The following is a 24,808-nucleotide window of genomic DNA, read 5'->3' as shown; positions in this document are numbered from 1 at the left end:
CATGACTAGTAGTTTAAACACCTACTAACCGTCACATGTTTCCCCAACTTTTCTTCCCAAGACTAGTAGTCTAAACCTACTAACCTTCATGTGTTTCACTATCTTTTCTTGACATGACTAGTAGTCTAATAAACTACTAACCGTCAAGATTTTTCTTATGGTCAACGGTCATATACAAAAAGGATATGCAGGAACCACTTGTTTATTTCCTTCTCATCAATCAAATATGATGATTTCATCTCCAACCGAAGCAACACGCGAGTGTCTAGATTTATTTTCTTGAACAACTCGTGTAATGAGAGCGACAATAATTCGAGGCAACAAATATTTATTGGATCTACTACGTATAATGTGATCAATAGAAGACACATACAACATCGATTCGAGCCAAGAAGCACGTTTTGATCTATTACGTACACTTTCATCCGTATGAATACAACTCAAACTACTATATTTTCGATTTCGCTATCACAAATACGCACTTTCAGAGTTCTTATCACTTAGTGATCAGTAGTCTTTACATCTACTAGGAATCACTTCTCTTTTCACATGACTAGTAGTCTAAACACCTACTAACCGTGATGTGTTTCACCAACTTACTAATCGTCATATATTTTTCTCATGGTCAGCAGTCATACACTAGGAGGATGCAAAAACCACTTGTTTATTTCCATTTATTAAAGAAAACATGATGATTTCATTTCCAACCGAAGCAACACGCGGATATCTAGATTTCTAAAATTGACCAACTCTTGAAGTAAGACCAACACTGATTCGGGACAACACATATTTTTTAGATCTAGTACGTAAGATTTTATCCATAGTAGTCCCAGGCAACATCGATACGAGAAAACAACCAAGTGTTAATCTAATACGTAAACATTTATGCGAATTAAACCGACTGAAAGCATTGTTTTTTCGATTCGTTATCTCAAATGCACACTTTCAGAGTTCATATAATCAGTAGTCTTTACATCTACTAGGAATAACTATTCTCTTTTCACATGACTAGCAATTTAAACACCTACTAACCGTGATGTGTTTCACCAAATTTTCTTCACACTACTAGTAGTCGAAAAACCTACTAACCGTCATGTGTTTCACCATCTTTTCTTCACATGACCAGTAGTCTAATAACCTAATAACCGTCATGTGTTTTTCTCATGGTCAGCAGTCATGCAAACAGGATGCAGGAACCACTAGTTTATTTCTATCTTATCAAGCAAATATGATGATTTCATTTCCAACCGAAGCGACACGCGAGTATCAAGATTTATAAAATTGAACAACCCTTGTATTGAGATCGACAATGATTCGAGGCAACAAATATTTATTACATCTAGTAAGTAAGATTACATCCATAGTAGACACAGGCAACAGGAACCACTTGTTTATTTCCATCTTATCAAACAAACATGATGATTTCATTTCCAACCGAAGCAACATGCGGGTATCTAGATTTCTATAATTGACCATCTCTTGCAGTGAGACCAATATCGATTCTAGCCAACAAGTACGTTTTGATCTATTACATACACTTTAATCCGTATGAATCCAACCAAAACAACTATATTTTCGATTTCGCTATATCAAATGCACACTTTCAGAGTTCTTATCACTTAGTGATCAATAGTATTTATATCTACTAGGAATCACTATTCTCTTTCCTCTTGACAAGTAGTCTAAACACCTAAATAACCATCATGCGTTTCACCATTTTTTTCTTGACAAGACTAGTAGTTTAAAACCTACTAACCGTCATGCGTTTTTCTCATGGTTAGCAGTCATACACTAACAGGATGTAGGAACCACTTGTTTATTTCCGTCTTATCAAGCAAACATGATAATTTCATTTCAAACCAAAAAAACACGCGGGTATCTAGATTTCTATAATTGACCAACTCTTGCAGTGAGACCAACATTGGTTCGAGACAACAGATATTTTTTAGATCTAATATGTAAGATTTTATCTATAGTAGTCCTAGGCAACATCAATATGAGACAACAATCAAGTTTTGATATATTACGTACCCTTTAATCCGAATGAAACCGACTGAAACCACTATTTTTACGATTTCGTTATCTCAAATGAACACTTTTAGAGTTCTTATCACTTAGTGATCAGTAGTCTATATATCTACTAGGTATCACTAACTAGTAGTCTAAAAACCTACAAACCGTCATGAGTTACACAATTTTTTCTTCACATGACTAGTAGTCTAATAACCTACTAACCGTTAAGTTTTTTCTCATGGTCAGCGGTCGTATACAAACAGTATGCATGAACCACTTGTTTATTTCCGTCTTAACAATCAAATATGATAATTTCATCTCCAACCAAAGAAACACGCGAGTATCTAGATTTATAAAATTGATCAACTCTTGAAGTGAGAGTGACAATGATTCGAGGCAACAAAAAAATTTATTTAATCTAGTACGTAAAATTTGATCCATAGAACACACAAGTAACATCGATTTGAGCCAACAAGCACGTTGTTTTTCTTATGGTCAGCAATCATACACTAACAGAATGTAGCAACTACTTGTTCATTTCCGTCTTATCAAGCAAACATAATAATTTCATTTCCAATTGAAGCAACACGCAGGTATCAAGATTTCTATAGTTGACCAACTCTTGCAGTGAAGCCAACATTGATTCGAGACAACAAATATTTTTAAGATCTAGTACGTAAGATTTCATCCATAGTAGTCCCAGGCAACATCGATACGAGACAACAAGCAAGTTTTGATCTATTACGTACACTTTAATCCGAATGAATCCGACTGAAACCACTATTTTTTCGATTTCATTATCTCAAATGCACCCTTTCAAAGTTCTTAACACTTAATGATCAGTAGTCTTTACATCTACTAGGAATCACTATTCTCTTTTCACATGACTAGTAGTCTAAACACCTACTAACTGTCCCGTGTTTCACCATCTTTTTTTCACAAGACTACTAGTCTAAAAATTTACTAACCGTCATGTGTTTCACCATCTTTTCTTCACAAGACTAATAGTCTAAAAACCTACTAACCATCATATTTTTCACCATCTTTTCTTCAAATGACTAGTAGACTAATAACTTGCTAACGGTCATGTGTTTTTCTCATGGTCAGCAGTCATACACTAGAAGGATACAAAAACCACTTTTATATTTCCGTTTTTCAAGCAAACAGGATGATTTCATTTTCAACTGATGTAGAGGCCCGTAAAATGTTAATTTTTTTAAAATGATTATTAAATGACTAATTGGTAGGATATGATTTAATTGGTGATTATTTAATTTGAGGAATGAAGTGAAAGAATAGAAGCTTGAGGGAGTGGGTGTGTAATTTAAAGATATATGAGTATATATAGGGTGGGTGTGTGGTGTAGGAGATTATTTTTATCTCCTCTCTCTCTCTCTCTCAAAACTCCATTTCATCTCACAAAAACCTCAAGGAATCCATCTATATTTCATCTCTAGAACGCAACATCGGGCTCGTATCGTGTTGGGTGAGGCTCGGAGGGAAGATCTTGGAGGATTTTGGAGCATTGGAAGCTAGAGCTCATTCATTGATCTCGTGTTTGAAGCTTCTAATCTTGAGGTAGGAATTTCTTACTCATTCTATGTGTTTATGAGTTGATTTCATGATTTATTCGATTTTAGATCATCAACCATTGTGTCTTCAAAAAGCTATCGAAATCTGCAGAAAATCGCCTAAAATCGCCTAGGGATTGATCCCCAAACATGAGGGATCGATCCCTCATTCAAATCTGGACTAAATTTGGACTTTAGCCCTTGGGGATCGATCCCCAAGAGAGGAGGGATCAATCCCTCCCCTCTTTGGAAATTCTGCCCATCTTTTGAGTTTCAGCCCAACTTCAAATGACAATAACTTTTTCGTCCGATGTCCGTTTCATGCAAACTTTATATCGATTCGAAGGTCTTGGAGTCGGCTTTCATTTACCGCTGGAATCACCTTAAATCTCTTAGTACACAAAAAGTTATGACCATTTGAGTAAAGGTATGTCAGTCTGCAGATGCCTGTGGTTATTTCTAAGATTGTTCTCGTTCCATGTTACGATTCCCTATATAATTATGACATGTTTAAGTCACTCTTGAGTATGATTGCTTATGTCCTAATAACTCGTTGTTCGACCTTGTCTCTTGGCACTCCTTGGAGTATAATATTAGTGTCGTTAGATAGGGAACGTACCATAAGGTTGAAAGGAGTATCGTGGACTATAAAGGGTAATATGGGGAGTGTTATGGGTAAACATGAGTTTGTCTAGTGATTCGATGGGTAGTATTGTGATTCGTATCCTCGTGCCTAATCTTGTTGAGCTCCCTAGGTTCCTTTGGCACTCGTTCTATAAGATTTTAGTTTAAAACCTAATCGGTGTTGTGTCATGGAGTTGTTGTGGGTTCGATACATGACGTAGGGCGTCGTAATAGATTTAAAGTAATAACATGGACTTAAAATACTTATCAATGTTCAATGGGGCATACTTATGAGTTTGTAGTACATTGTGTGACGATGAATTACAAAATGTGACCTTAAGAAGCATTGTCTTATTGTATGTGGATTGATAATACATGTGTGCATGTGTTAGTTGATAATTCTGAATTGAAGGTCCTGCAACGCAAGGTGTAGTAATGCGGAGACTCTAGATGGCCCGCAACACAAGGTGTGGTAATGCGAAAACCCAGATGGAGAGAATTCACTGTAACGCAAGTTGTGGTAATATAGTTGAATGTCTCGCATGATGAAGGAAGTTTCGATTGATTATAGAAGTTCATGTTGTCGTTCGGCTGTTTCTTGCTTGAGATTGTAAGTGTTGAAAAATGGAATAAATGATTGAATTTATCAAATTTTTTGAAAAGGATGGAACTTGATTTTGGAAAAAGAATTTTTATGAAAATCCTCAGGCCATTCTTGAGCAAATCGACGGTTTCCGATATTCGTGCGCAGAATCAACGAACTCCGGCTATTCAAACTCGAATCAACGGAGCTTGACCCGTAAAGGTCGAAAGTTTTCTCAAAACTATTTTGGCAACCAAAAAGGGATGTTTTTATGAAAAGAGGCTTGACGGTGAATGGTAAGAAAAAACAAGTTAAGTGTGGCATCCATTTGAGAAATATTAAATTGGTTTGAGAAATTGTCATTGGCTATCTAGATTGTTGAGTGTGTAATGCTACTTCCGACTCGATGTATAAATGGTAAGGGTTAGCTACAAGACGTATAGATCCCCTTAATCGTAGTTCGTCGGTTCTTCATGACATTCCATCGTATCTCAAGTCGTTCATTGAAATCAATTCACTCTTATTGCATGTTTCATCGCATTTACATATAATGTGAGTATAGAATTCTCTACTGGACTAGTGTAGCTCAACCTATCATTTTCAGGTGCATCCAAAGGATCTTGATGCGGAGTGCATGGTGTGCATGCTTGACTTCACAACTTTGAAAGCCGTCATTAAGAAGTGGTTCCATCATATCCTTTGTATGATCTTTTTGAAAAGATGTAATCATAAATTCATTTGAACTCTTTTAACTTTGATTATTATGTAACTTCAAAATTTGTCGCCTTTGACTAATTATGGAATTTGGGCCGCAGTGTAAATGAGGTAAAATCTCTAAACTCGGGGACTTGGTTTGTAAGTGATCTTTTCAGAAACTCTCTTTTGGGTATTATCTATATTATGCGGACATTGATTATTGAAATGGATTATTATTTATGTTGAAAATCGAGGGCGTGACAACCGAAGCAACACGCGGATATCTAGATTTCTAAAACTGACCAACTCTTGCAGAGAGACCAACATTGATTCCAGACAACAACAAAAATTTTAAATCTAGTACGTAAGATTTTATCCATAATAGTCTCAGGCAACATCGATACAAGACAACAAGCAAGTTTAGATCTATTACGTACACTTTAATCCGAATGAAACCTACGGACACCACTATTTTTTCGATTTCGTTATCTTAAATGCACACTTTTAGATTTCTTATCACTTATTAATCAGTAGTCTTTACATCTAATAGGAATCACAATTCTCTTTTCACATGACTAGTAGTCTAAACACCTACTAACCGTCGTGTGTTTCACCAACTTTTCTTCACAAGACTAGCAGTCTAAAAACCTTCTAACCATCATGTGCTTCACCATCTTATTTTCGCATGACTAGTAGTCTAATAACCTACTACTTGTCATGTGTTTTTCTCATGGTCAGCAGTCATATACAAACATAATGCAAGAATCACTTGTTTATTTCCGTATTATCAATCAAATATGATGATTTCATTTCCAACCGAAACAACACGCGAGTATCAAGATTAATAAAATTGAACAACTCTTGTAGTGAGAGCAACAATGATTCGATGCAACAAATATTTATTAGATCTAGTACGGAAGATTAGATCCATAGTAGACACAGGCAACAACGATTTGAGCCAACAAGCACGTTTCGATCTATTACATACACTTTAATCCGTATGAATCCGACAAAAACTACTATATTTTCAATTTCGCTATCTCAAATTAACACTTTCAAAGTTCTTATCACTTAGTGATCAATAGTCTTCACGTCTACTAGGTATCACTATTCTTTTTTCACATGACCAGTAGTCAAAAAACCTACTAACCGTCATGTGCTTCACCATCTTTTCTTCACAAGACTACTAGTATAGAAACCTACTACCCGTCATGTGTTTCACCATTTTTTCTTCAAATGACTAGTAGTTTAATACCCTACTAATCGTCATGGGTTTTTCTCATGGTCATCAGTCATACACTAAGAGGATACAAAAACCACTAGTTTATTTCTATATTTCCAAGTAAACATACTGATTTCATTTCCATCGAAAGCAACACGCGGGTATCTAGATTTCTAAAATTGACCAACTCTTACAGTGAGACCAACATTGATTTGAGACAACAAATATTTTTCAGATCTAATACGTAAGATTTTATCCATAGAAGTCCCAGGCAACATCGATACAAGACAACAAACAAGTTTTGATCAATTACGTATAGTTTAATCCGAATGAAACCGACTAAAACCACTATTTTTTCGATTTCATTATCTCAAATACACACATTCAAAGTTCATATTACTTAGTCATCAATAATCATTACATCTACTAGGAATAACAATTTTCGTTTAACATGACTAGTAGTCAAAACACCAACTAACCATCATGTGTTTCACTAACTTTTCTTCACAAAACTAGTAGTCCAAAACCTACTAACCGTCATGTGTTTCACCATCTTTTCTTCACATGACTAATAGTCTAATAACCTACTACCCGTCATGTGTTTTTCTCATGGTCAGCAGTCATATATAAACATGATGCAGGTACCACTTGTTTATTTCCATCTTATCAATAAAGTATGACGATTTCATTTCCAACCGAATCAACACGCGAGTATCTAAATTTATAAAATTGAACAACTCTAATAGTGAGAGCGACAATGATTTGAGGCAACAAATATTTATTGGATCTAGTACGTAACATTTGATCTATAGTAGACACAGGCAACATCGATTCAAGCCAACAAGCAAGTTTTGATCAATTACGTACACTTTTATCTGTACGAATCCGACTGAAACTACTATATTTTCAATTTCACTATCTCAAATGCACACTTTCAGAGTTCTTATCACTTAGTTATCAGTAGTCCTTACATCTACTAAGTATCACTATTCTCTATTCTCATTACTAGTAGTCTAAACAACTACTAACAGTCGTGTTTCACCACTTTTTTCTTCACAAGACTAGTAGTTTAAAAACATACTAACCGTCATGTGTTTCTCCATCTTTTTTTCACATGACTAGTAGTCTAATAACCTACTAACCGTCGTGCGTTTTTCTCATGGTCAAGAATCATACACTAACAAGATATAAGAACCACTTGTTTATTTCCGTCTTATCAAGCAAACATGATGATTTCATTTGCAACCGAAGCAACTCGTGGGTATCTAAATTTCTATAATTGACCAACTCTTGCAGTTAGACAAACAATTATTCGAGTCAACAAATATTTTTTAGATATTACGTACACTTTTATCTGAATGAAACCGACTGACACCACTATTTGTTCGATTTCATTATCTCAAATGTACACTTTCAGAGTTCTTATCACTTAGTGATCAATAGTCTTTACATCTACTGGGAATCACTATTCCCTTTTCACGTGACTATTTGTCTAAACACATTCTAACCATCATGTGTTTCACTAACTTTTCTTCACAAGACTAGTAGTCTAAAACCTACTAACTGTCATGTGTTTCACCATATTTTCTTCACAAGCCTAGTAGTCTAATAACCTACTACCCGTCATGTGTTTTTCTCATGGTGAGCAGTCATACACAAACATGATGCAGGAACCATTTGTTTATTTCCGTATTATCAATCAAATATAATAATTTCATTTCAAACCGAAGCAACACGCGATTATCAAGATTTATAAAATTGAACTCCAATAGTGAGAGCGATAATGATTCGTGGCAACATATATATCTATTGGATCTAGTACGTATAATTTGATCCATTGTAGACACAGGTAACATCGATTCGAGCCAACAGGCATGTCTTGATCCATTACGTACACTTTAATCCGTATCAATCCGAATGAAACTACATTTTTGATTTCGTTATCACAAATGCACACTTTCAGAGTTCCTATCACTTAGTGATCAGTAGTCTTTACGTCTATTAGGTATCACTATTCTCTTTTTCCATGACTAGTAGTCTAAACACCTACTAACCGTCATGTGTTTCACCATCTTTTCTTCACAAGTCTGGTAGTCTAAAAACCAAATAATCATCATGTGTTTCGCCATCTTTTCTTCAAATGACTAGTAATCTAATAACTTGCTAACCGTCATGTGTTTTTTCTCATGGTCAGCACTCATACACTAAGAGGATGCAAAAACCAATTGTTTATTTCCGTCTTGTCAAGCAAGCATTATGATTTCATTTCCAACTGAAACAACACGCGGGTATCTAGATTTATAAAACCGACCAAGATTTGCAGTGAGAACAACAATGATTCAAGACAACAGATATTTTTTAGATCCAGTACGTAGGATTTTATCCATAGTAGTCCCAAGCAACATCGACGCGAGACAACAAGCAAGTTATGGTCTATTACGTACACTTTAATCCGAATGAAACCGACTGTAACCACAATTTTTTCGATTTCGTTATCTCAAATGCACACTTTCAGAGTTCATATCACTTAGTGATCAGTAGTCTTTACATCTACTAAGAATCATTATTCTCTTCTCGCATGCCTAGTAGTCTAAACACCTACTACCCGTCATGTGCTTAACCAACTTTTCTTCAAAAGACAAGTAGTCTAAAAACCTACTAACCGTCATGTGTTTCACCATCATATCTTCGAGTGAGTAGAAGTCTAATAACCAACTAACCGTCGTGTGTTTTTCTCATGCTCAGCGGTCAGATACAAATAGGATGCAGGAACCACTTCTTTGTTTCCGTCTTATCAATCAAATAAGACGATTTCATTTCCAACTAAATCAACACGCGAGTATCTAAATTTATAAAATTGAACAACTCTTGTAGCGAGAACGACAATGATTCGAGGCAACAAATATTTATTGGATCTACTACGTAAAATTTCATCCATAGTAGACACAGGCAACATGGACTCGATCCAACAAGCTCGTTTTGAACTATTACATACACTTTAATCCGTATGAATCCGACTGAAACTACTATATTTTCGATTTCGCTATCTCAAATGCACACTTTTAGAGTTATATTCCCTTAAGGATCAGTAGTCTTTACATCAACTAGGTACCACTATTCTATTTTCACATGACTAGTAGTCTAAACACCTATTAACCATCATGTGTTTCACCATCTTTTCTTCACAAGACTACTCGTTTAAAAGCCAAATAACCGTCATGTGTTTCACCATCTTTTCTTCAAATGACTAGTAGTCTAACAACTTACTAACTGTCATGTGTTTTTCTCATGGTCAGCAGTCATACATTAAGAGGATGCAAAAACCACTTGTTTATTTCCGTCTTTTCAAGTAAACATTATAATTTTCATTTCCAACGGAAGCAACACGCGGGTATCTAGATTTCTAAAACTGACCAACTCTTGCAGTGAGACCAACAATGATTCGAGAAAACAAATATTTTTAAGATCTAGTACGTAAGATTTTATCCATACTAGTCCCAGGCAACATCGATGCGAGACAATAAGCAAGTTAAGATCTATTACGTACACTTTAATCCGAATGAAACCGACTAAAACCACTATTTTTTCGATTTCGTTATCTCAAATGCACACTTTCAGAGTTCATATCACTTAGTGATCAGTAGTCTTTACATCTACTACGAATCACTATTCTCTTTTTGCATGCCTAGTAGTCTAAACACCTACTAACCGTCATGTGTTTAACCACCTTTTCTTCACAAGACAACTAGTCAAAAAACCTACTAACCGTCATTTGTTTCACCATCTTTTCTTCGAATGACTAGTAGTCCAATAACCTAATAACTGTCAAGTATTTTTCTCCTGGTCAGCGGTCATATACAAACAAGATGTAGGAACCACTTGTTTATTTCCGTCTTTTCAAGCAAACATGATTTCATTTCCAACCGAAGCAACACGCGGGTATCTAGATTTCCAAAATTGACCACCTCTTGCAGTGAGACAAAAATGGTTCGAGTCAACAAATATTTTTTAGATCTAGTACGTAAGATTTTATCCATAGTAGTCCCACGCAAAATCGTTACGAGACAAGCAGCAAGTTTTGATCTATTACGTACACGTTTATCTGAATGAAACCGACTGAAACCACTATTTTTTCGATTTCGTTATCTCAAATTCACTCTTTCAGAGTTCATATCAATTCTTGATCAGTAGTCTTTACATCTACTAGGATCATTATTCTCGTTTCACATGACTAGTAGTCTAAAAACCTACTAACCGTCATGTGTTTCACCATCTTTTCTTTAAAAGACTAGTAGTCTAAAATCTACTAACCGTCATGTGTTTCACCATCTTTTTCATCACATGACAAGTAGTATAATAACCTACTAACCGTCATGTGTTTTTCTCAAGGTAAGAAGTCATATACAAAAAGGATGCAGCAACCACTTGTTTATTTCCATCTTATCAATCAAATATGATGATTTCATTTCCAACCGGAGCAACACGCGATTAACTAGATTCACAAAATTGAACAACTCTAATAGTGAGCGACAATGATTCGAGGCAACAAATATTTAATGGATCTAATACATAAGATTTCATTCGTAGTAGACACAGGCAACATCGATTCGAGCCAACAAGCACGTTATCATCTATTACGTACACTTTAATCCGTATGTATCCAACTGAAACTACTATATTTCGATTCCACTATTTCAAATGCACACTTTCAGAGTACTTATCACTTAGTGATCATTAGACTTTACATCTACTAGGTATCACTATTCTCTTTTCCCACGACTAGTAGTTTAAACACCTACGAACCATCATGTGTTTCACCATCTATTTCATCACAAGACTAGTAGTCTATAAACATACTAACCGTCATGTGTTTCACCATCTTTTCTTCACATGACTAGTAGTCTAATAATCTACTAACCGTCATGTGATTTTCTCATGGCCAGCAATCATAAACTAACAAGATGTAAATACCACTTCTTTATTTCCGTCTTATCAAGCAAACAAGTTGATTTTATTTCCAACCGAAGCAACACGCACGTATCTAGATTTTCATAATTGACCAACTCTTGAAGTGAGACCAACATTGATTCAAGACAACAAATATTTTTTAGATCTAGTACATAAGATTTTATGCATAGTAGTCCCAAGTAACATCGATACGAGACAACAAGCAAGTTTTAATCTATTACGTAAACTTTAATCCGAATGAAACAAACTGAAACTACTACTTTTTCGATTTCGTTATCTCAAATGCACACTTTCAGAGTTCTTATCAATTAGAGATCAGCAGTCTTTACATCTACTAGGAATAACTATTCTCCTTTCACATGACTAGTAGTCTAAACACCTATTAACCGTCACGTGTTTCACCAACTTTTCTTCACAAGACTAATAGTCTAAAAACCTACTAACCGTCATGTATTTCACCATCTTTTCTTCACATGATTAGTAGTCTAAGAACCTACCAATCGTCATGTTTTTTTCTCATGGTCAGCGATCATATACAAACAGGATGCAGGAACCACTTGTTTACTTCCGTCTTATTAATCAAATATGATGATTTCATCTCCAACCGAAACAACACCCGAGTATCTAGATTTATAAAATTGAACAACTCTTGTAGTGAGAGCGACAATGATTCGAGATAACAAATATTTGTTGTATCTAGGACATATAATTTAATCCAAAGTAGACACAGGCAATATCTATTCGAGCCAACAAGCACGTTTTGATCTTTTACGTACACTTTAATCCGTATGAATCCAACTGAAAATACTATATTTTCGATTTCTCTATGTAAAATGCACACTTTCAGAGTTCTTATCACTTAGTGATTAGTAGTCTTAACATCTACTAGGTATTAATATTCTCTTGTCACATTACTAGCAGTCTAAACACCGACGAACCATCATGTGTTTTACCATCTTTTCTTCACAAAACTAGTAGTCCAAAAACCTATTAACCGTCATGTGCTTCACAATCTTTTCTTCACAAGACTAGTAGTCTAAAAACCTACTAACCGTCATATTTTTCACCATCTTTTCTTCGAATGACTACTAGTCAAAATAACCTACTAACCGTCCTGTGTTTTTTTTATGTTCAGCAATCTTACACTAAAAGTATGCAAAAACCACTTGTTTATTTCCGTCTTTTCATTTAAACATCATGATTTCATTTCCAACCAAAGCAACACATGGGTATCAAGATTTCTAAAATTGATCAGCTCTTGCAGTGAGACCAACGTTGATTCGAGACAACAAATATTTTTTAGATCTAGTACGTAAGATTTTTTTCCATATTAGTCTCAGGCAACATCGATACTAGACAACAATCAAGTTTTGATTTATTACGTACACTTTAATTCGAATGAAACCGATTGAAACCACTATTTTTTCGATTTCATTATATCAAATGCACACTTTCAGAGTTCATATCACTTAGTGATCAGTAGTCTTTACATATACTAGGAATCACTATTCTCTTTTCACATGACTAGTAGTCTAAACACCGACTAACCGTCATGTGTTTCACGAACTTTTCTTCACAAGACTAGTAATCTAAAAACCTACTAACCGTCATATGTTTCACCATCTTTTCTTCACGCGACTAGTTGTCTAATAACCTACTAACCATCGTCTGTTTTTCCAATGTTCAGCAGTCAAATACAAACAGCAGGATGCAGGAACCACTTGTTTATTTCCGTCATATCAATCAAATATGATGATTTCATTTTAAACCGAAGCAACATCCTAGTATCTAAATTTATAAAATTGAACAACTCTAGTAGTGAGAGCGACGATGATTCGAGATAGCAAATATTTATTGGATCTAGTACTTAAAACTAGATTCATAGTAGACACAGGCAACATCGATTCAAGCCAACAAGCACGTTTTGATCAATTGCGTACACTTTAATCCGTATGAATCCGACTATAACTACTAGCCGTCATGTTTTTTCTCATGGTCTGCGATCATATACAAACAGGATGTAGGAACCACTTGTTTACTTCCGTCTTATCAATCAAATATGATGATTTCATCTCCAACCGAAACAACACGCGAGTATGTAGATTTATAAAATTGAACTCTTGTAGTGAGAGCGACAATGATTCAAGGCAACAAATATTTATTGTATCTAGTACATAAAATTTAATCCAAAGTAGACACAGGCAACATCTATTCGAGGCAACAAGCACGTTTTGATCTATTACGTACACTTTAATCCGTATGAGTCCTACTGAAACTACTATATTTTCGATTTCTCTATCTAAATGCACACTTTCAGAGTTCTTATCACTTAGTGATTAGTCGTCTTTACATCTACTAGGTATTAATATTCTCTTTTCACATTACTAGTAGTCCAAACACCGACGAACCATCATGTTTTTTACCATCTTTTCTTCACAAAACTAGTAGTCTAAAAACCTATTAACCGTCATGTGCTTCACAATCTCAATCTTTTCTTCACAAGACTAGTAGTCTAAAAACCTACTAACCGTCATATTTTTCACCATCTTTTCTTCGAATGACTAGTAGTCTAATAACCTACTAACCGTCATGTTATTTTCTCATGATCAGCAGTCTTACACTAAGAGAATGCAAAAAACTACTTGTTTATTTTCGTTTTCCTGCAAACATGATTTCATTTCCAAATGTTTACTTCCATCTTATCAATCAAATATGATGATTTCATTTCCAACCGAACCAACACGTGAGTATGTAGATTAATAAAATTGAACTCTTGTAGTGAGAGCAATAATGATTTGAGGCAACAAATATTTATTGTATCTAGTACATAAAATTTAATCAAAAGTAGACACGGGCAACATCTATTAGAGCCAACAAGCACGATTTGATCTTTTACGTACACTTTAATCCGTATGAAACCGACTGAAACTACTATATTTTCGATTTCTCTATCTAAAATGCACACTTTCAAAGTTCTTATCACTCAGTGATTAGTAGTCTTTACATCTACTAGGTATTAATATTCTCTTTTCACATTACTAGTAGTTTAAACACCGACGAACCATCATGTGTTTTACCATCTTTTCTTCACAAGACTAGTAGTTTAAAAACCTATTAACCGTCATGTGTTTCACAATCTTTTCTTCACAAGACTAGTAGTCTAAAAACCTACTAACCGTCATATTTTTCACCATCTTTTCTTCGAATCACTAGTAGTCTAATAAACTACTAACTGTCATGTTATTTTCTCATGATCAGAAGTCTAACACTAAGAGGATGCAAAAAACTACTTGTTTATTTCCGTTTTCATGCAAACATGATTTCTTTTACAACCAAAGCAACACACGAGTATCTAGATTTCTAAAATTGACCAACTCTTGCACCGAGACCAACGTTGATTCGAGACAACAAATATTTTTTAGATCTACTACGTAAGATTTTGTCCAGATTAGTCTCAAGCAACATCGATACTAGACAACAATTAAGTTTTGATCTATTAGTAGACTTTAATCCGAATAAAAACCGACTGAAACCACAATTTTTTCGATTTCATTATCTCAAATGCACACTTTCAGAGTTCATATCACTTAGTTATCAGTAGCCTTTACATCTACTAAGAATCACTATTCTCTTTACACATAACTAATAGTCTAAACACCTACTAACCGTCAAGTGTTTCCCCAACTTTTCTTCACAAGACTAGTAGTCTAAAAACCTACTAACCGTCAAGTCTTTTTCTCATGGTCAGTAGTCATATACAAACAGGAAGCAGAAACCACTTGTTTATTTTCGTCTTATCAATCAAATATGATAATTTCATTTCCAACCGAAACAACACGCGAGTATCAAGATTTATAAAATTGAACAACACTTATAGTGAGAGCGATAATGATTCGAGGCAACAAATATTTATTAGATCTAGTACGTAAGATTAGATCCATAGTAGACACAGGCAAATCCGATTCGAGCCAACAAGCACGTTTTGATCTATTACGTATACTTTAATCCGTATAAATCCAACTAAAACTAATATAATTTCGATTTCGCTATCTCAAATGCACACTTTCGGAATTCTTATTGCTTAGTGATCAGTAGTCTTTACATCTACTAGGTATCACTATTCTCTTTCCACATGACTAGTAGTCTAAACACCTACTAACCATCATGTGTTTCACCATCTCTACTTCACAAGACTAGTAGTCTAAAAACCTACTAACCGTCATGTGTTTTACCATCTTTTCTTCACAAGACTAGTAGTCTAAAAGTTACTAACCGTCATGTGTTTCACCATCTTTTCTTCAAATGACTAGTAGTCTAATAACCTACTAACCGTCATGTGTTTTTCTCAAGGTCAGCAGTCATACACTAAGAGGATGCAAAAACCACTTGTTTATATCCGTCTTTTCAAGCAAACATGATGATTTCATTTCCAACCGAAGCAACACGCGGGTATCTGGATTTCTAAAATTGACCAACTCTTGCAGTGAGACCAATATTGATTCGAGACGACAAATATTGTTTAGATCTAGTACGTAAGATTTTATCCATATGAGTCTCAGGCAACATCAATACGAGACAACAAGCAAGTTTTGATCTAATACGTACACTTTAATCCGAATGAAACCGATTGAAACTACAATTTTTTCGATTTCGTTATCTCAAATGCACACTTTCAAAGTTCATATCACTTAGTGATCAGTGTAGTCTTTACATCTACTAGGAATCACTATTCTCTTTTCACGTGACTAGTAGTCTAAACACCTGCTAACCGTCATGTGTTTTGCCAACTTTTCTTCACAAGACTAGTGGTCTAAAAACCTACTAACCATCATGTGTTTCACCATCTTTTTCTTCACATGACTAGTAGTCTAAAAACCGACTAACCGTCATCTTTTTTCTTATGGTTCGCGGTCATATACAAACAGGATGCAAGAACCACTTGTTTACTTTCGTCTTATCAATCAAATATGATGATTTCTTCTGCAACCGAAACAACACACGAGTAACTAGATTTATAAAATTGAACAACTCTTATCGTGAGAGCGACAATGATTCGAGGCAACAAATATTTATTGTGTCTAGTACATAAAATTTAATCCAAAGTAGACACAGGCAACATCTATTCGAGCCGATAACCACGTTTTGTTCTATTACGTACACTTTAATCCGTATGAATCCGACTAAAACTACTATAATTTCGATTTCGTTATCTCAAATGCACTCTTTCGGAATTCTTATTGCTTACTGATCAGTAGTCTTTACATCTACTAGGTATCACTATTCTCTTTCCTCATGACTAGTAGTCAAAACACCTATTAACCATCAGGTGTTTCACCATCTCTTCTTCACAAGACTAGTAGTCTAAAAACCTAATAACCGTCATGTGTTTCACCATCTTTTCTTCACAAGACTGGTAGTCTAAAAGTTACTAACCGTCATGTGTTTCACCATCTTTTCTTCAAATGACTAATAGTCTAATAACCTACTAACCGTCGTGTGTTTTTCTCAAGGTCAGCAGTCATACACTAAAATGATGCAAAAACCACTTGTTTATATCCATCTTTCCAAGCAAATATGATGATTTCATTTCCAACCGAAGCAACACGCGGATATCTGGATTTCTAAAATTGACCAACGCTTGCAGTGAGACCAATATTGATTCGAGACAACAAATATTTTTTAGATCTAGTACGTAAGATTTTATCCATAGCAGTCTCAGGCAACATTGATACGAGACAACAAGCAAGTTTTGATCTATTACGTAAACTTTAATCCGAATGAAACTGATTGAAACTACAATTTTTTCAATTTCGTTATCTCAAATGGACACTTTCAGAGTTCATATCACTTAGTGATCAGTAGTCTTTACATCAACTAAGAATCACTATCCTCTTTTCAAGTGACTATTAGTCTAAACACCTGCTAACCGTCATGTGTTTCACCAACTTTTCTCCACAAGACTACTAGTCTAAAAACCTACTAACCGTCATGTGTTTCACCATCTTTTCTTCACATGACTAGTAGTCTAATAACCGACTAACCGTCATGTTTTTTCTCATGGTCCACCGTCATATACAAACAGGATGCAAGAACCACTTGTTTACTTCCGTCTTATCAATCAAATATGATGATTTTATCTCCAACCAAAACAACACGCGAACATTTAGATTTATAAAATTGTACAACTCTTGTAGTGAGAGCGACAATGATTCGAGGAAACAAACATTTATTGTATCTAGTACATAAAATTTAATCCAAAGTAGACACAGGCAACATCTATTCGAGCCAACAAGCACGTTTTGTTCTATTACGTACACTTTAATCCGTATGAATCCGACTAAAACAACTATATTTTCGATTTCTCTATCTAAAATGCACACTTTCAGAGTTCTTATCATTTAGTGATTAGTAGTCTTTACATCTACTAGGTATTAATTTTCTCTTTTCACATTACTAGTAGTCTAAACACCGATGAACCATCATGTGTTTCACTGTCTTTTCTTCACCAAACTAGTAGTCTAAAAACCTACTAACCGTCATGTGCTTCACAACCTTTTCTTCACAAGACTAGTAGTCTAAAAACCTACTAACCTATCATATTTTTCACCATCTTTTCTTCGAATGACTAGTAGTCTAATAACCTACTAACTGTCATGTGTCTTTCTCATGATCAACAGTCTTACACAAAAAGGATGCAAAAACCACTTGTTTATTTCCGTCTTTTCATGCAAACATGATGATTTCATTTCCAACCAAAGCAACACACGGGTTTCTAGATTTCTAAAATTGACCAACTCTTGCACTAAGACCAACGTTAATTCGAGACAACAAATATTTTTTAGATCTAGTACGTAAAATTTTATCCATATTAGTCTCAGGCAACATCGATACTACACAACAATCAAGTTTTGATCGATTACGTAGACTTTAATCCGAATGAAAACCGACCGAAAGCATAATTTTTTCGATTTCGTTATCTCAATGCACACTTTCAGAGTTCATATCACTTAGTTATCAGTGGTCTTTACATCTGCTAGAAATCACTATTCTCTTTTCACATAACTAGTAGTCTAAACACCCACAAACCGTCATGTGTTTCACCAACTTTTCTTCACAAGACTAGCAGTCTAAAAACCTATTAACCGTCATGTGTTTTTCTCATAGTCAGTAGTCATATACAAACAGGATGCAGGAACCACATGTTTATTTCCGTCTTATCAATCAAATATGATGATTTCATTTCCAACCGAAGCAACACGCGAGTATCTAGATTTCTAAAATTGACCAACTCTTGTAGTGAGACCATTGATTCCAAGCAACAACTATTTTTTACATCTAGTATGTAAGATTTTATCCATTGTAGTCCCAGGCAACATCGATATGAGACAACAAACAAGTTTTGACCTATTACGTACACTTTAAACGGAAAGAATTCGACTTAAACCACAATTTTTTCGATTTCGCTATCTTAAATGCACGCTTTCAGAGTTCATATCACTTAGTGATCAGTAGTCTTTACATCTACTAGGAATCACTATTTTCCTTTCACGTGACTAGTAGTCTAAACACCTACTCACCATCATGTGTTTCACCAACTTTTCTTCACAAGACTAGTAGTCTAGAAACCTACTAACCGTCATTTGTTTCACCATCTTTTCTTCACATGACTAGTTGTCTACTAACCTACAAACCGTCATGTGTTTTTCTCATGTGCACTAGTCATATACAAACAGGATGCTGAAACCACTTGTTTATTTCCGTCTTATCAATCAAATATGATGATTTCATGTCCAACCCAAAACAACACGGGAGTATCAAGATTTATAAAATTGAACAACTCTAGTAGTGAGAGAGACAATGATTCGAGGCAACAAATATCGATTAGATCTTGTACGTAAGATTAGATCCATAGTAGACACAGGCAACATAGATTCGAGCCAACATGCACGTTTTGATCTATTACGTACACTTTAATCCATATAAATCCGACTAAAACTACTATAATTTCAATTTCGCTATCTCAAATGCACACTTTCAGAATTCTTACTACTTAGTGATAAGCAGTCTTTACATCTACTAGGTATCACTATTCTCTTTTCACATGACTAGTAGTCTAAACACCTACTAACCATCATGTGTTTCACCATCTCTTCTTCACAAGACTAGTAGTCTAAAAACCTACTAACTGTCATGTGTTTCACCATATTTTCTTCACTTGACTAGTAGTCTAAAAACCTACTAACTATCATGTGTTTCACCATCTTTTCTTCACAAAACTAGTATTCTAAAAGTTACCAACCGTCATGTGTTTCACCATCTTTTCTTCGAATGGCTAGTAGTCTAATAACATGCTAACCGTCATGTGTTTTTCTCATTATCAGGAGTCATAAGCTAAGAGGATGCAAAAACCACTTGTTTATATCCGTCTTTTCAAGCAAACATGATGATTTCATTTCCAACAGAAGCAACACGCGGGCACCTGGATTTCTAAAATTGACCAACTCTTGCAATGAGACCAACATTGATTCGAGACAACAAATATTTTTTAGATCTAGTACGTAAGATTTTATCCATATTAGTCTCAAGCAACATCGATGCGAGACAACAAGCAAGTTTTGATCTATTGCGTACACTTTAATCCGAATGAAACCAATTGAAACCACTATTTTTTCGATTTCGTCATCTCAAATGCACACTTTCAGAGTTCATATCACTTAGTGATCAGTAGTCTTTACATCTACTAGGAATCACTATTCTCTTTTCACATGACTAGTAGTCTAAACACCTACTAACCGTCATGTGTTTCACGAACTTTTCTTCACAAGACTAGTAGTCTACTAACCGTCATGTGTTTAACCATCTTTTCTTCACATGACTAGTTGTCTAATAACCTACTAACCATCGTGTGTTTTTCTAATGGTCAGCAGTCAAATACAAACACCAGGATGCAGGAACCACTTGTTTATTTCCGTCTTATCAAACAAATATGATGATTTCATTTCAAACCGAAGCAACAAGCTAGTATCAAGATTTATAAAATTGAACAACTCTTGTAGTGAGAGCGACAATGATTCGAGGCAACAAATATTTATTAGATCTAGTACTTAAGATTAGATCCATAGTAGACACAGGCAACATCAATTCGAGCCAACAAGCACGTTTTGATCTTTTGCGTACACATTAATCCGTATGAATCCGACTAAAACTACAATATTTTCGATATGAATCTAACTAAAACTACTATATTTTCAATTTCGCTATCTCAAATGCACACTTTCAAAGTTCTTATCACTTAGTGATCGTTAGTCTTTGCGTCTACTAGGTATCACTATTCTCTTTTCACATGACTATTAGTCTAAACACCTATTAACCATCATGTGTTTCACCATCTTTTCTTCACAAGACTAGTAGTTTATAAACGTACTAACCGTCATCTGTTTCACCATCTTTTCTTCGAATGACTAGTAGCAGTGATTTCGAAAGCGCGCGAAGCGCAGCGCAGGGTTTGCGCTACGAAGGGTAGCGCTATAGCGGAAAGCAGTAAGGCGCACGCTATGGCGCAAGGCGCAGAGGCGCACGCTATGGCGCAAGGCGCAGAGGCGCACGCTTTTTGTCTTTGATCTAAAAATTGATCCAACGGTGCAGAAAACACATGTGATGGCAGCGATGCACTAAATAATTTTTCTTTAAAGTCTGATTTAGCCCTAAATGGACCATACGAATCATACCCAGCATAACCCAGCAGCAGAGCAGCTTCAAGTGTTGAGATAGCAGCAGCAACTTCAGTCGATCGAGCTTCTCAGTCGATCGAGAGCAGCTTCAGTCGTTCCAGAGCAGCTTTGGTTGATCGATCAAGGTTGTAGCTTCCGTCGACAACTGACAACAGCAGCTTTAGTCGGACGGTAACCTCCTCCTCCTCCTCCTCTTCTCCGCGACTTCTTCTTCTTTCTTCTGGTTCATCTTCTTCTTGTTTCTTCTTCCTTCTTCTTCTCTTCTCCTCCTCTTCTCCACCGACTCCTAGCCTCTTTTTTTCTCTCTGTTTTTTTCCTCTTCTTTTATTTCTTTTATCCAGTGGGCTGTCTGGCTGTTTTTTTTTTTTTTTTAACGTGTGTAGTGGGCTGTGATTTTTTTATTTTTATTTTTTAACATGGGCTGTCCGGCTGTTTTTTTTTTTTTTTTTTTTTAACGTGTGTAGTGGGCTGTGATTTTTTTTTTTAACATGGGCTGACAAGGCTGTGGATTTTTTTTCAGCTTTATGTGTTTATGACTTTATCGTACTATTTGTACTTGTTAATTGTAGATGACATCTGAAAATTCTAGTAAAAAGGACCCTGGTTGGAAGTATTGCGAAAAGGTTGATCCACATAATAATACCAAGTTGAAATGTATGTTTTGTAACGAAGTGAAAAATGGGGGTGTGTCAAGAATCAAGCAACACCTTGCAGGAGGAGCTAAAAGGAATACGGCGGCATGTCGCCGATGCCCACCTGAGGTTAGAGAGGAGATGAGGGAGTTTATACGTAAAAGGGATGAAACAAAAAGTCAAATTAAGTCTGTACCAGATTTTGATGATGCAATGAATGATGATGATTATGACCTGGACCTGGATGATAATATTATTGAATCTAATCTCCGTTCTAAGAAATCTTCTACTCACGGAAGCACAACCTCTGCATCTATTCATTCTAAGCCTAAGAAACCAAGAAACATAGGGCCTCTCGATACTTACTACACTCCTGAACCAGAGGTGGTGGTGGAAAATAGAAAAGCCAAGGGCAAACAGCCAAAATTTGATGAGAATGAACCATATAAGAAAATATTGAAAGACCGAGCTCATCAAGCTATTGCAAGGTAGATATATGATTGTGGGATATCTCTAAATGTTGTGAACAATGATAGTTTTGCGCCAATGATAGAGGCTATTGGGCAATACGGTTCGGGTTTGCCCCCACCAACTTATCATCAAGTGCGAGCCCCTCTTTTAAAAAAAGAGATAGAACATGTTAACAAGTTGATGGAGGAGCACAAAAAAGACCAAGAACAATATGGGTGTACGCTAATGAGCGATGGGTGGACTGATAGGAAAAATAGAACATTGATGAATCTTTTGGTGAATTCTCCAAGGGGGACCATGTTTCTGAAATCCATGGATGCGTTTGGAATTGTAAAGGATGCAGAAATGATATATGAATTGCTTGATGGGTGGGTGGAGCATATTGGAGAAGCAAACGTGGTTCAAGTTGTTACGGATAGTGCTGCGGCAAATGTGGCGGCAGGTGAGAATTTTTATTTGCTATTTGGTTGTGTTATTTACTTAGTTGAAGTTATGAACAATTAAAAATCACTTATTATTCTAGACTTCTAGTTCTAACTTCTAACACCACTTATTTATAACAATTACCAGGGAGGTTGTTGGAGGCAAAACGACCTCACTTGTTTTGGTCTCCGTGTGCCGCCCATTGCTTGGACTTGATGTTAGAAGACATTTTTAAGTTACCAAATTTGAAGACAACTTGGGAAAGGGCAATAATGATTCATGGTTATATTTATAATCGACCTTCTTTGTTGAATATGATGAGGCAATTTACCCAAAGGAAGGAGCTCGTTAAGCCGGCAAAAATTCGATTTGCAACTGCTTTTTTGACTTTGCAAAGGGTTTATGAACAAAAGGGAAACTTAAGGAAGATGTTTACTTCAGAGAAGTGGACCAATAGCAAATGGGCAAAAGAGCTAGGAGGAAAACATGTAGAAAAAGTCATGTTGATGGCCTCATTTTGGAGGAATGTGCTCCTTGCCCTCAAGTTCGCATCCCCACTTGTTAAGGTACTTAGATTGGTTGATGGAGAAGTCAAGCCTCCAATGGGATACATTTATGAGGCTATGGATCGGGCTAAAGAAACTATTGCAAATTCCTTCAATCAAAATAAGGAGATGTATGGTGAGGTCTTTAAGATAATCGACAAGAGGTGGGAATCCCAATTGCATCGGCCTTTGCATGCAGCTGGTTTTTACTTAAATCCTGAATTTTTTTACAAAGATCCAAAGGCTTGCAAAGTTCCAGAAGTCATTGGAGGCCTATACAAATGTATCACAAAGTTGATTCCCAATAATGATACACAAGACCTTGTTTGTGCCGACTTGATGAAGTATGAGAGAGCTGAAGGACTCTTCGGTAACCCAATGGCAATAAGGCAAAGAAATACAAGGGCACCAGGTATCACCATGTTAACTTTAATCTAGTAACTAATTTAAGTCCTAAGAGTTGCACTTTAAGAATGTTTTCCAATATCAATATGCTATGGTGTGCAGCTGACTGGTGGGCCTCATTTGGTCATGACACTCCCGACTTGCAAAAATTTGCCGTCAAAGTTCTTAGCCTTACTTGTAGTTCCTCGGGATGCGAGCGTAATTGGAGTGTCTTTTAGCATGTGAGTATATGACAATCAAGTTCATTTATTGACTTCCTTTAGTTATGTATGATCATGAATTTAAGTCCCTTGTATAATTAATTGTTAATGCAGATTCACACCAAAAAAAGGAATAGACTAGCTCAAAAGCGTCTCAATGATTTGGTATTTGTTAAGTACAATAGAGCATTGAGACGCCGATACCTCAAATGTGATCGCATTGATCCTATATCCTTGAAAGATATTGATGAGAGCAATGAATGGTTGGTTGGGAAGATGGAGGAAGAAGCTGTGTTTGAGGGTGATGATTTGAATTGGGATGATGTTGCTTTAGCTTCTGGAGCCGAAGAACCAAGGAAAACAACTAGAGCATCAAGTTCAAAGTCAACAGACTCGATACCTATCGCAAAAATGGCAAAACCAACTCCAAAGGCTAAGGCTTCAAGAGGAAAGACATCTCTTATAGATGAGGTGATTGAAGAGGGAGAATGGGAGACGGATGATGAGGAGGAGGAAGATGTGGAAGGATATAAATCAGAATCATCAGATGATGATGATGAAATTGAAGATGAAGTTCTTGGTTCTGAGAATGATGATTAATGTCTATGCATGACTCTAGATTTTGTTGCCTTTAATCCTTTTGTTATGTCTCTGAGGCTAAACATTATTATGTTAGCTTTTCATGGATGATATGCTATGTTTCGTGTTTGGTACTTTCGTTTAA

The 24,808-nt window shown here is 35.7% G+C and overlaps 1 protein-coding gene across 1 annotated transcript; it reads left to right on the top strand.

Annotated features, from left to right (window-relative positions):
- The first annotated feature begins 22,586 nt into the window (after positions 1-22,586).
- Positions 22,587-24,808, top strand: LOC131303831 (uncharacterized). The gene is made up of 4 exons (XM_058330871.1): positions 22,587-22,953; positions 23,082-23,891; positions 23,987-24,105; positions 24,199-24,808. Exons 1-3 carry the CDS (start codon positions 22,587-22,589, stop codon positions 24,100-24,102), a joined length of 1,293 nt encoding a protein of 430 aa, XP_058186854.1. The 3' UTR covers positions 24,103-24,105; positions 24,199-24,808.

The sequence above is a fragment of the Rhododendron vialii genome, chromosome 10a, assembly GCF_030253575.1.
Source record: "Rhododendron vialii isolate Sample 1 chromosome 10a, ASM3025357v1".
In the NCBI taxonomy this organism is placed as follows: Eukaryota; Viridiplantae; Streptophyta; class Magnoliopsida; order Ericales; family Ericaceae; genus Rhododendron; species Rhododendron vialii.
The sequence above is the reverse complement of the archived record's forward strand: the minus strand, read 5'-3'. Positions and strand labels throughout refer to the sequence as shown.